The sequence below is a fragment of the Nycticebus coucang genome, chromosome 2, assembly GCF_027406575.1.
Source record: "Nycticebus coucang isolate mNycCou1 chromosome 2, mNycCou1.pri, whole genome shotgun sequence".
NCBI classification, from domain to species: Eukaryota; Metazoa; Chordata; class Mammalia; order Primates; family Lorisidae; genus Nycticebus; species Nycticebus coucang.
In genome coordinates this window covers 155,443,628-155,457,704 of record NC_069781.1, presented here as the reverse complement: position 1 = coordinate 155,457,704, position 14,077 = coordinate 155,443,628, and the positions used below count along the sequence as shown (strand labels likewise).

Here is a 14,077-nt window from a genome sequence, read left to right as displayed (position 1 = left end):
ACTTCAACTTCCTTTCTGCTGCCCAACCAAGTAACATAGGCGGCTATTAACTGAGCAATAAATGCTTCTGGAGAGAAATGGAAATGATATAGCCAGCTTTATTTCTACTCATTTGGGCAACACAATGGAAGAGTTAAAAAAATCTCACTAATATCTAGAACTCTCTCTGGAAGGCAGCAACTTCGGGGAACTAGACTAATTTTTACATTATTTTTAGGTTATAATTTGCTGCTCCAAACTCTCACTGACAAAGTTACCATTCACTTTGAGTAACTTAAAAGAAGCTAGAGCATTTGGCAGCAACACATCACCCTAACTCTGGTTGTAACACCCCAAATTTTCAATCCTGAACCAGCACACTTATTGGAGAAGAGAAAGGGTAGAACTAAGCATAGGAAATCCTAATACCATATATATATATATATATTTTTTTTTTTTTTTTTTTTTTTGTAGAGACAGAGTCTCACTTTATGGCCCTCGGGAGAGTGCCGTGGCCTCACACAGCTCACAGCAACCTCCAACTCCTGGGCTTAAGCGATTCTCTTGCCTCAGCCTCCCGAGTAGCTGGGACTACAGGCGCCTGCCATAGTGCCCGGCTATTTTTTGGTTGCAGTTTGGCAGGGGCCGGGTTTGAACCCGCCACCCTCGGTATATGGGGCCGGCGCCCTACCGACTGAGCCACAGGCGCGGCCCGCTAATACCATATTTTATCATGTATAACATACTCCCGTGTATAATGAACACCCACGTTTTTGACCCAAACTTTCAGGAAATGCCCCTAAAGAAAGTGGCTGGCTCTGGGCCAGGAGAGACAGATCTGGGGAGAACTGAGGCTTCCCTGGTAAATGTGCAGATCACACTTCTCTCCCAAGGCCTCTCGCTCTGTGAAGGAGGACCCTTCCCTCTCTCCTGGGAGCCAAGGCGGCCACATGCATGGCCACTAGGCCCACAGACAGCCAGGCAGGTCCCTGGATCATGCACGGGGCTCCTGGTCCCCCCACACGCAGCTGGACCTCAGGCCTTGCCCCACATGGCTGTGTCCCACTTTGCCAGCTCAGCCAACACCTCCCCCTCTGATTGCAGCATTTGGCAAAGGCCACTCTGATCGACTCCCACTAGATCCCAGATCCTCTGAGACTGAAAATTTGGGCAAAACAGTTCCTCTCTGTAAATTTTTATCTCTTCCAGATCAACTATGATGCCACCCCTGGGATGGGCTGCCCTTTTAGGCTGCCATATCAGATAGACAATCTTGCCCCCCCTCTTCTAACAATCTTTCATAGTTAACTCTAAAACAGTGGTTCTCAACACTGGTTGCACATTAGAATAATCACCCAGGTGACTTTTCTCCCAGTGATTTTGATTAGTCTTGAATGAAGTCTGAAACATGGGTGTGAGTACAATGTCCCCCCTCTTTTTTTTCTTAACAGCTTTCTGAGATATTAATTCACATACCATACAATTCACCATTTTTAAGAGATGAGGTCTTGCTGTATTGTCCAGGCTGGATTTGAGCTCCTGGGCTCAAGCGATCCTTCCTGCCTCACCCCCCCAAGTAGCTGGGACTACAGTCATGTCCCACCAGGCCTGGCTTTGTATTTGATCATTTAAAGTGTATAATTCAATGACTTTTAGTATATTCATAGAGTTCTACAACCATCACAATTAATTTTAGAATATTTCTATCACCTCCAAAAGAACCCCCTACCTACCTATACCCCAAACCTTCCCCCGCAAGCCCTGGCAACTATTAATCTATTTTCTATCTCTATACACTTATATTAAAAAATGTAATTATACAACACGTACTCTTCTATCGTGAGAAGAGTGATTGGCTTCCTTCACTTAGCATAATGCTTTCAAGGGTCACCCATGTTCGAGCATGTATTAGTACTTCATTCCTTTTTAGTGCCAAACACTATTCCAATTGTATAGACAAACTGTATTTTATCCACCTGCTGAGTAGTATTTTGGTTGTTTCCACTCTGGGGCTATTATTTTTTTAAATGCTGCTGTGAACATTCATGTACAGTCTTTGTGTAAATTATGTTTCCATTTTTCTTAGGTATGTACCTACTAGAAGACTTGCTGAGCCATATGGTAACTCTACGTTTCATCCTTTGAGGAACTACCAGGCTATTTTCCAAAGCATCTATGCCATTTTACGCTGTTCCCATCAACAACATATAAGGATTCCAACTTTTTCCACATCCTTACCAATACTTGATAGCATCTTTTCTTTCTTTCTTTTTTTAAAGATAGCATCTCACATTGCCCAGGCTGGTCTTGCACTCCTGAGCCCACACAATCCTCCCATCTCAGCCTCCTACTACAGCCTCCTATACTACTGACGTATACCACCATGCCCACATATTATCTGTGCTTTTGATCACAGCCATCCTGGTTATCAACCCCCGTATTAAACTATTATCAAAATATTTTTAAAATATGAAGTTGAAATAATGAATTTCCTTGTACCTGTCACCCAGCTTCAACAATTCACATGCTATAAGCCAATCTTATTTCATCTACACCCTACCTGTTTTTCTCCCTCTATCACCCAGGTTATCTTGAAGCAGATCCAAGACAGTGCCCAGTTATCTCACAATTTTCAAAAGTGTGTTTGTCTAAACAGGATCCAAATAAGGTTTCTACTTGTCAATGACTAATATGCCTCCTAAATCTCTTAATCTACAGGTTTCCCCTCTGTCTCTTTTTTTTCCCCGTATAATTTCTTTATTGAAGATTCTGGATTATTTGTTCTTTAACAGTGCTTTTCAAACTTTAAATATGCATATGATGGTAAAGTTACAGAACAGGTAAAAAAGTGCAAGAGATTTGCCTGGGAAGCTTGTTAATATGCAGATTCTGATTCAACAGGTGTGGGATGGAGACAGAGACTCTCCAATTCTAAAAAGCTCATGGCTGATGTTGATGCTGTTGATCCACAATCTACATTCAAAGCAGCAAGGGTATAGTTTCCTACAGAACAGATTTTACTGACTGAATCCCCACGATGCCATTTAACACGTTCCTCTGTCCTCTCTATTTCCTGTAAATTGAAAGTAGGCTCTAGAGGTTTAATCAGATTCAGGTGCCATTCTTTTTGAGGATAGATTACTTCATACTTTCACCAAGAGATTTACAATGTCTGGTTATCTCTGTTTGGAATATTTGCAGAAACTGATGATCACTGCTTAGAATGGATTAATGTATTCCTTAGCAGTTGTAATATACTGGTATTCTACCTTTATTAGCTAGAATACTTCCATTCTGAGAAACTCCTTTCATCAACATGTAATTATCCTCAATAATGAGTCAGTTCTTCAGCCTTCTCCAAAGGTGACTGATGAGTTTTCAATATCATGAACTTATGAATTTTAAACACATTTGATGTGTTTCAATCCACTACAGTTATTATTCTTATTAATGTCCAAATCATCTCTTCTTTGGCCAGAAGTTGGTTTCTGAGTTCTTCTGACATAAGTCAAGTGGGCCTTACTTAAAAACTTCTTTGCTATCTGGAATAAGCATCTCACATTCATTAACACGGTCCTGCCTCAGACCTTGAATCAGCCAATTTTCCAAAGAGCCCTGGTTGCTTTTATTAAGAAATAGATTTTAGAGACAACTATGTGGGCACCACAATTGCTCATTGCTAAATTGTTTCTAGGTCTTTTCAACAAAGTCAAAACTAGAAATAATTCTTTTCTTTTGAGACAGAGTCTCACTATGTTGCCCCCAGTAAAGTGCTGTACTGTCACAGCTCACGGCAACTTCCAACTCTTGGGCTTAAGCGATTCTCTTGCCTCAGCCTCCCAAGTAGCTGAGACTACAAGCGCCCACCACAACGCTCAGCTATTTTGTGTGAATTATGTTTAGCTGGCCTGAGCTGGGTTTGAACCTGACAGCCTCAGTGTACTATAGTGTACCACTATACTATGGGCGCCGAATCTAGAAATAGAATTTTTACTTTTAAGTAATTTTCTTAAGGAAGTAACATCATGAGTTCACACTGATACTTTTCAATTCAAAATTAAGAACACAGAGTTCCAGGTTAACTTCATAGATTTTCCATGTGTATCTCCTTTTTCCTAGTTTCCAAAAATCCTAGTTCTTGACATCACCACAATTATTAATTTGCTTTATCCTACACTATACATACATCAGTCTCCAAATAGCTGTAATAATTTTTCATCAACAATATGATTACTGAGGATAGAGCAAAATGTTACTTGGAACTGTTCCTCTACATGTGGGTTATGTCACCAAATGGATAATTATTTAGGTCCATTTGTTTTATTTTCAATTTTTAGAAATTCCTTTTCTGAAATTTAATTTGCTTTTATTGTTATGTTAAATATTTACCCAGTTCCAAAGTCAAATCTATTTTTTTTTAAATTCCCTGTCTTCTCCACCTATTCTTTCCCTTTTCCTATAGGTGACCTTTCATTTGTCTGCCTTCTGTATTAATCATGCCTTTTTATTTTCTGTATTTGACGCTTTGACATCTACGACCCTGCTGATCCTGGAGGATTACCCCTCCCAGGGTTAGCTAATTCCTAGAGGTAGCAAACAATTCCTCTGCAAGGGCACCTTTCATATGCAAACCAGTCAATACATCACCCATACCCAGACTCTGGGCACCATCCTTGTCCTAATCATGCCGGGGCCAGGCACCTATTTAGCCCCAGAGCCCACTGAAGTTATTCCTACTAGCTAACCCTAAACCTAATTATACTGCACCTTGCCCTGCCTTCTTGCAAAAACCACAATAAAGGCTCTTGCCCATGTTTTCCCTCCTCAATCTCCAGATGGAACCCAGTACTTCCCCCTGTGTGGTGTGCTGTGCCTCCTATTTCTAAAGGTCTGTGAGTAAAAACTCCTTTCTTCAAGAGAGCCATTTCCTGTCTGCATGTCTCATCAAACCCAAGTAAAACAAATCCTGGGCACTTTTAAAATACTTTCCTTCTTTTTTATTTTTTATTATTTCATTATTTTTTATTTCTTTTTTATTATACTTTCCTTCTTTTTTATCAGCAAATATATATATCCTTTGTATCATCTGCTTTTATTAAACAGCTTTACTGCGATAATTCGCATACCTGTACTATACATAAAATTCAGACTTAAAATATATAATTGAGTGGTTTTTAGCATAATCGGGATTGTGCAATGATCACAACAATTAATTTTAGAATATTTTGTCACCCCAGAAAGAAACCTACCCATCAGCAGTCACTTCTCATGTCCCCTCATCCATTCACTGCAACCACTAATCTACTTTCTGTCTCTCTGGATTTGCTCATTCTAGACACTGCATATAAATGGAATCAAACATTATGTAGTCTTTTGCGACAGGCTTCTTTCAACTAGCATAATGCTCTCAAGGTTTGTCCATACTGAAGCATGTGTTAATACTTTACTCCTTTTTACTGCCAAACAAGTATTCCACTGTATCCACATACCATATTTATGTATCCATAACCTATATTGTTTTTTTCAATTTAGCAATTATGAAAAATGCTGCCACAAACATTCATGCACAAGGTTTTGTGTGGACAAGTGTTTTCACTTCTCTTGGGTATGTACCTAGGAATGAAATTGCTAGGTCACGTGTAACTCTAACCTTTTGAGGAACTGCTGAATTGTTTTCCAATGTGGATGAACCACTATGCATTCCCATCAACCAGGTATGAGGGTTTCAATGTTTTCTGTATCCTTGCCAACACTAGTTATTATGTCTTTTTTTTTTTAATAGTTATCTCATTGTGGTTTTGATTTGCATTTTCCTAAAGTCTAATGATGAGAGCATCTTTTCTTTTTTAGAAAATTATTATTGTTGTTTTTGTAAAGACAGGGTCTTTGTCACCCAGGCTGGAGTGCAACAGTATGATAATAGCTTGCTACAATCCTGAACTCAAGCAATCCCCTCACCTCAGCCTCCCAAGCAGCTGGCCCTGCAGCATCATCATGCCCAGTAATTTTTAAAATTTTTTATAGAGATGGGGTCACATTATGTTGCTCAGGCCGGCCTCAAACTCCTGGCCACAAGTGATCCTTCTGCCTCAGCCTCCCAAAGAGCGGGGATTATAGGCATTTGTACCCAGCTATGCGGTGTCTTTTTACCTGCTTATTAGACAAAGATATTTTGCCTATTTTTAAAATTAGGTTATTTATCTTATTGGGTTCTAAGAGTTTTTGAAACATTCTTTGTACACAAGTCCCTCAGCAGACATATAATTTATAGATATTTTCTCCCATTCTGTAGGTTGTTTTTTCAGTTTTGACAATAACCTTTGAAGCATAAATTTTATCCTTTTGATAAAGTTCAATTGATCTATTTTGATTCTGTTACTTGTGCTTCTGGTGTCATGTCTAAGAAGGCTCCACCTAATCTAAGGTCAGAAAGACTTAATGTCTATATTTTCTTCTAAGAATTTTATAGTTTTGGGCGGCGCCTGTGGCTCAGTGAGTAGGGCGCCGGCCCCATATACCGAGGGTGGCGGGTTCAAACCTGGCCCTGGCCAAACTGCAACAAAAAAAATAGCCGGGCGCTGTGGTGGGCGCCTGTAGTCCCAGCTGCTCCGAAGGCTGAGGCAAGAGAATCGCGTAAGCCCAAGAGTTAGAGGTTGCTGTGAGCCGTGTGACACCACGGCACTCTACCGGAGGGCGGTACAGTGAGACTCTGTCTCTACAAAAAAAAAAAAAAAAAAGAATTTTACAGTTTTAGCCCTTACATTTAGGCCTGGAATCCATTTGAAGTTAGTTTTTGTGTAGGGTATGAGGTAGGTGGCCAACTTCATGTTTCTGTATGCAGATTACCTACTTATTCCAGCATCCTTTGTTGAAAAGACTGTTCTTTTTACACTAAATAATTTTGGCACCCTTGTTGGAAATCAATTAATCATATACACATGGGTTTATTTCTGGACTCATAATTCTATTCCATCAATCTATATGTCTACTTTTATGCCAGTACAATACAGTCTTGATTATTGTCACTTTGTAAGATTTATTCTTTTTTTTTTTTTTACTTTGTAAGATTTAAAATTGCAAGTGAGTCTTCCAACTTTCTTCAGCTTTTTAAAGATTATTTTATCTATACTAGGTCCTTTAAACTTTCATAGACTTTTAGGATCAAGTTATCACTTTCTACCTAAAAAGCTAGCTGGGGTTTTGACAGAGACTGTGTTGAATTGGTAGGTCAATTTTAGAGAGTATCGACATTTTAATACCAAATCTTCTAATTGATGAATTTGGTATGCCTTTCACCTGCTTTCTTAAATCATGATGTACTAAATATTTTCCTCTGTCTTGCATTTTTTTACTTAATAATGTGTCCTGGGATCACTCCATGGTAGCTTATATTCTCATTCCTTTGTTACTACACATATTAGGTAGAAATGTCACATTCATTCAACCAGTCCCCTGATGACGGGCATTTGAGTTATTTCCTCTTTTTGTTACTACAGCTAATACTGCAATATATACCCCTGTGCACAAGTCTTTTTTGTATTTTTGCCAGGATATCTTTGAGACAGATCCCTAGATGTGGCATTGCTAGGATTGCTGGGTCAATTTTGCTAGCTATGTCCAAATTCTGTCTTATAGTACTGTATCTTCACCAGTGACACATGAGAACGTGCCCAGTGCCCAAGTAATTTTATCCTATACCAGGGGTGAGAACCTCAAAATTTAAAAATTAGCTATTAGAATTATAAGAGAAGAAAAGAAATTATTTTATCAAAAGATACCTGCACTCGAATGTTTATGGCAGCACAATTTATAATAGCAAAAATGTGGAATAGACCCAAGTGCCCATCAACTCATGAGTGTATTAACAAAATGAGGTATATACAGGGGATTTCCAGAAAGCATCCAACCATTGTATAATACTATTTTTCATAGTACATGGCTGGAGACTTTCCAGACAGCCCCTCATATATACCATGGAATACTACTTAGTCATAAAAAGGAATGAATTACTTCTGTATTGATTTGGATAGAACTAGAAGTCATTATCCTAAGTATATCAAGGATGGAAAAACAAACACCACATAAACTTTCTAATAATATGGAACTAACTGATGGGCACAGAAAAAAGTAAAAATCATTGGAAATCAAAAAGAAGGGAGGGGAAAAATCTACCTAACAGGTACAATGAACACTATTTGGGTGATGGGCAACTTATAACCCTGACTAAAGCATTATAAAAGCTACCCATTGTAACAAAAACATTTGTACCCCCTTTTTTTTTAATTTGAAATTAAAAAAAAAGAATTATTAGAGGAGAAAAATCATCTAAGTGGGTGGCACCTAAAGGAACTGTTTGTTGCATGGGTTATTTGCCACATATGCAGAAACCCTGATGGGAAGACGGGAGGAAAAAGACTGATGAAGGAGACAGAGAATCTAAGATAGGGATGGCTTTACAAATAAAGGCCGTATTAGAAACTTGCAGTTCTTAAGTGTGGAAAAACCTAAAGGTTCCCACCTTCTACCTGTCTCAATTCCCTAAAGCCAGGCAGCCCCTCATGAGCAGAAAGCCATAGAAACTGGAGGCAAACACTCTAGACCCAGGAGAGCGGAAGGACAAGGACTAGTCCCAGTATACATGGTCAGCAGAAAAAATGTAGGAAGCCTGGGTCTAAGTCTTACCTGTCACTTACTTAATGAAAATCTTATCATCTTTCCAAGCCTCAGTTTTCTCCTCTGCTAAGTGTGGTGAAAAATCCCTGCATCGCCCACCTCTCAGGCTTTACAGACCACTTGAGAAAAAACCTGTAACAATCCTTTGGAAACTGAAAAATGCCAGATGACTGTAAGGAATTCTTACTAAGTTGGATTTGAATTCTGTTTTAAACACTAACTGTCTGACTTTCCTCCAATTACAAAGTACAGATAACACATATTTCGCAGGGTTATTTTAAGAACTTATATAAGGCATTTAAAGTGTGTGGTACAGTGCCTGACAAATAGTTAAGTGCTTCAAAAGACAGCTAAGTAGTATTATCACAAGTTAAAATTTGTTGTATAACTTTGGGCAAATTCATGTTTTACATGAATATGGAGAAAAGAATAAAAGAAAAAGCAAACTAAAAACATTGGTTACCTTGAAGGATAAAGTTAAGAAGAGAGAATGACTACCAACATTTTCTCTGTGCACCTCTAGATTCCTCTTGGGCCACCTGGCAGCCATCCTGGCCAAACAGGTACTTCTGGGCTAGAAGGTGGTGGTTCTGTGTTGCCAGGGCATCAATATTTCTGGCAACTTCTACAGAAACAAGCTAAAGAACCCGGCCTTCTTCCACAAATGGATGAACACCAACTCATTCCGCGGCCCCTATCATTTCTGCACCGCCAGACACATTTTCTAGTGGACTATGTGAGGCATGATGCCCCACGAGACCAAGTAAGGTCAGGCTGCCCTGGACCTCAAGGTGTTTGAGGGATCCCACCGCCCTATGATAAACCCCATGTGATTTCACAGTTTGAATGGAAAAATCTGGTTAGGTATCTCTGAGGGGAAAAGAGGAGTATGCAGTGGATAATAGGCACCTATAGAAGATATATCCAAGCCTTAACTGGGCAACATGTACATGGGTATTCTTTCATTTTATTATTACCACATACATGAGGTGTCAGCAAACTTCTCCTGCAAAAGACATACAGTAAATATTTCAGACTCTGTAGGCCATCTGCTCTGTCCTAACTACTCAACTCTGCTACTATAGTACAAAAGCAGCACAGACAATACAAATAAGCAGGGCTTCTTTTTTTGTTTGTTTTGTTTTTTGTTGAGACAAGAGTCTCACTTTGTCTCCCCTGGTAGAGTGCCATGGCATCAAAGCTCACGGCAACCTCAAACTCTTGAGCTCAAGTGATTCTCTTGCCTCAGCCTCCTGAGTAGCTGGGACTATAGGCCCATCACAACGGTCAGCTATTTACAGAGACAAGGTCTTGCTGTGACTCAGGCTGGTCTCAAACCTGTGAGCTCAGGCAATCCACCCGCCTCGGCCTCCCAAGTGCTAGGATTACAGGTGTGAGCCACCACACCCTGCACAAGCAGGGCTTCTTTCCAATATAACTTTAAAAAGCAGCAGCTTGGATGTGGCTCATGGGCTCCAAAGCCCTGATTTGTACCTTAATTGTGTTATGCATACTCTTCTTTATGGATTAAAAAAATGCAACAATTTAAAAAGATCAAATACACACATGCAAAAAAGCTAACACATCTGTTCCCTAAAACAAAAAATCCAACACAGTATTTAAACAAATTCAGCACAAAATAATTCAATCTTAAATCTATAATCTAAACTAAAATCTAAAAGACATAATTTTCTTTCAAGACTTATCTCATGTAAGAAAATTTTTCCTACTTGGTTCTCTCTTCTGCCCTCATCCTGTATGTACTAAAATATTCACAGCACACTTTTGTCTCTGCCTATCAAGAAAATGGAAAAATACAGTCATCAGCCCTTTCGTTTCTTTATAAGCACCTGCCCCACCCTATACCCATTCTTTCAATGTTCCAACTTCCTCCTCCCTAAAATAATGAATTTAAGGTAGAACGAGATGAGAAAGAATGGAAATTTGCAAGAAAGAGAGCATGACAGATAATTTTTACCAAGAAAACATTTTCCCTTTTTGCTCTTAATAGGCGGTAAAGCTGATGCAATTAAATTATAACTATAGCAACTCAGCTGGCATCATGGGCCTTTTGCTCCAGCAGCATCTCTGCATACAGCACAGAGCCTGCATGTTCAAGACGGGGTAGCAGGCAGCCAGGAGCAGCAGTTAAGGAGCATGCAGAGAGGGCAAGTTAGCAGAAATGTCTAAAGGCTGGCTGGGTGTTAAGAAGCAGTATAGGGGAGCACTTGGTTGCATTTAGCTAAAAGGATGGAGGGTAAAGAAAATCTCTGCCAGGGTTCCTCTAACTTGCCTTTACCAATGCCACCAGAACCAAAATCAACTAGCTATTTAAAAAAAAAAAAATTGAGGTGGGGACTTCAAAAGAACATTCTGACTGACTCAAGAGAGCAGCCAAAGGCAGCGCCTGTAGCTCAGTGGGTAGGGCAACAGCCACATACACCCAGGCTGGCGGGTTCGAACCCGGCCCAGACCAGCTAAACAATGACACAGTAACAAAAAAATAGCCGGGTGTTCTGATAGGCGCCTTGGGAGGCTGAAGCAAGAGAACTGCTTAAGCCCAAGAGTTTGAAGTTGCTGTGAGCTGTGACACCACAGCACTATACGGAGGGCAACACAGTAAAACTGTCTCAAAAAAAAAAAAAGACAGCAGCCAAAACATTCAACTCTCAAGAATAGTTGGGAAAAAAAAATGTAGCCCCCACTCCTACATTATACTCACTCTTATGACTGTAAGTACCTAGAGCAGCTTTCCCAGGCAGCTGGCAAAGACAACAAAGGACAAGTCCCGGTGCCCTATGGCTAAGGCTACCTCTGGGGCCAACTGGTGACCAAACAGGTACTTCTGGGCTAGAAGATGGTGGTTCTGTGCTGCCAGGGCATCAATATTTCTGGCAACTTCTACAGAAACAAGCTAAAGAACCTGGCCTTCTTCCACAAATGGATGAACACCAACCCATCCCGTGGCCCCTATCATTTTCAAGGCAAGATGCCCCACAAGACCAAGTGAGGTCAGGCTACCCTGGACCACCTCAAGGTGTTTGAGGGATCCCACCCTATGATAAGAAAAAGCAGGTGGTAGTTCCTGTTGCCCGCAAGGCTGTGCGCTTGAAGCCTACGAGAAAGTGCCTATCTGGGGTGCCTGGTACACGAGGTTGGCTGGAGTACCAGGCAGTGAGGAGGAGAAGAGGAAAGAGAAGGCCAAGATGCACTACCGGAAGAAAAGCAGCTTATGAGGCTACGGAAACAGGCAGAAAACACGGAGAAGATCGACAAATACACAGAGCTCAAGACTTTATTCCTTGTGCTTGGCCTGACTTGCCCTTCCTCCACTGCACCCTGGGATGTGGGGGACCCACAGGCAGCAATCCAGAGGCAAAAGGCAACCAGGGACTTAAAAAGCTGAGGATGTGGAAAAGGCCTTAGAAACTCCAAGTCTATAAAGTTAAATGACTCTAGGACTTACACAGACATAATTTATCTATGACCTACTTGTCCTTGAGAGTTTTAGAAAATCAACCGAACTACCAGTTAAGTTTCAATAACAGAGGGGAGCCCTGCCTTGTGAATGAGACATCTGCTTTAACTTCCCACTGGTCAACACTATACTCTGCAGCTGGCAAAATGTGACACTTGAGGAAATAGTACAAGCTTGGTGCTGTACAAGTATTCACAGATGCACAGACTAGGAAGGCAAGATGTGCAACCAAGGGGTGACAGGCATCGTCTTGCTCCTAGTTCCCTGTATTTTGTGATCTGGTAACAAACTGCTTTCAAAGAAAAAAAAAATAATCTACAGCAGATAATGTCCCCAAGTTATAGAAATAAAGACTGAAGAGATGGCTGACAATTTCCATGCCTCCTGTACAGAATCTCAGTGACTTTTCAGACCTGCCAAAGGCACAAATAGTGGCTCCCCCTGCATCCTCCCATGGCCTTTCCATCAGGGTTACTGGAGAGTGTGCTCTGCTATCAGCCTTGCTAGGTTTGAATCCTGACTCACCACTCACCAGCTATGTAACCTGAGAAAGTTACTTGCCTTCTCTGAGCCTTCGCTGTTCAAATGTAATAAGAGTTTGCGGGGATTAAGCAAAATCTTAAATCCAGCCAAGTTTCTGACACACAGTAAGTAACCAGTAAAACCAGTTCTTATGGAAAGCAGCACAGTTTTTTCCTGCCCCACTACCCACATTATAATCTCCTTGAGGGCAAGGATCACTCTAATTCACAGGTATACCCCAAAGATGGTCCAGGCCTGGCACAGTATAGACCCTAAATACACATTTCATGGATCAACAGCCCAAATAATGATATGTGACAGAGTGGATGCCAGCCCAGGCAGGCAGTGTTCTCCCCAGTTGCACTCTGTTGGGATTCACTCACTTTCCTATTCCACAATCAGTTAGGAGGCTACTTCCAAGGCTTTTCAGAGGCAGCCTCTGGGATTACTGACAAGAAGCAAACAGAATTGCTCCTCACTCAGCTGTCTTGTTGTTATTGACTGCTCACTCATTTCTTCAAGTGCTCTTAAAACTTGCTCTCTGGCTTTGAGAGCAACACTTATCCATGTGGCCCATATTTACTAACATACTTAGGGGAGCTGTTTATGACCTAATAGTCAGCACACCCAAGCAGGAACTACTGTGATGTACAGACTAGGAAGGCATGACCAGTTTCTGCATGCTGAAGATCTTCTATCCCTCCCACCCTGTGATCATCTCTGCCTGTTATATGGGCTTATAGTGGGGTCAGGCAGACAGTCTGGAAAATCTGAGAGGCAGGAAAACAAACCAGGCTGCCAAACTGTTTACAAAACTTTTCTGAGTTCCTGAAAATCTGGTTTGTAACTGTAATTCACAGACTGAATCTGAATTCAAGGCAGGAAAGAAGAAACAGATCCTGCTCCCAAGCCACCCAGTACCAATGCTGCCTCCCTACCAGTACTCACGCCTTGACATCTGCTGTCTCCTGGGACGTGCGTGTGAGGGTTCGAGAACGCAGGCGCTCGCCCGCCTGCTGGATCTCCTGCAAGTTCCGTTCCACATGGGGAAGCTCAGAGATGCCCTCAGTCTCTGCAGCAAGCTGTTCAGCTTGCTGAAGGAGTTCACCAAACCCTTCAGTATCCATTGGAGATGCAGATCCTGGATGGGGGGGAAAAGAAGAAGTCTAAATCAAGGGAAAGACAGGCTTTAAACACTGCCTGAATCTGTTACAGGCTTAATGAAACAGTAGAACTTTTTGTAAACAGACAAGAAGACAGCTCATGAACAAGCAGGATTTGTTCCTGAACATAGCCCAAGAACAGGCCTGACAGAGAAAATGAGTCAGACTGTGAAGAAACAGATCATTTCTGTGCATATTGACAGCCCCAAGACTGATTTCTGCCACCAGAACAAATGCAAAGACATCAAGTCACAGACCAAAA

At 41.1% G+C, this 14,077-nt stretch overlaps 1 protein-coding gene and 1 pseudogene across 1 annotated transcript in view; one reads left to right on the top strand and one right to left on the bottom strand.

Moving 5' to 3' along the window:
- Positions 1-14,077, bottom strand: part of NUP93 (nucleoporin 93) — a 117,907-nt gene that overhangs the window by 83,212 nt on the left and 20,618 nt on the right. Inside the window, exon 2 of the mRNA XM_053602261.1 lies at positions 13,601-13,793. Coding sequence (XP_053458236.1) covers positions 13,601-13,779 — 179 coding nt within the window. The 5' untranslated portion in view covers positions 13,780-13,793. The remainder of the gene's footprint in view (positions 1-13,600; positions 13,794-14,077) is intronic.
- On the top strand, positions 9,317-12,058 carry LOC128569269 (60S ribosomal protein L13a-like; annotated as a pseudogene).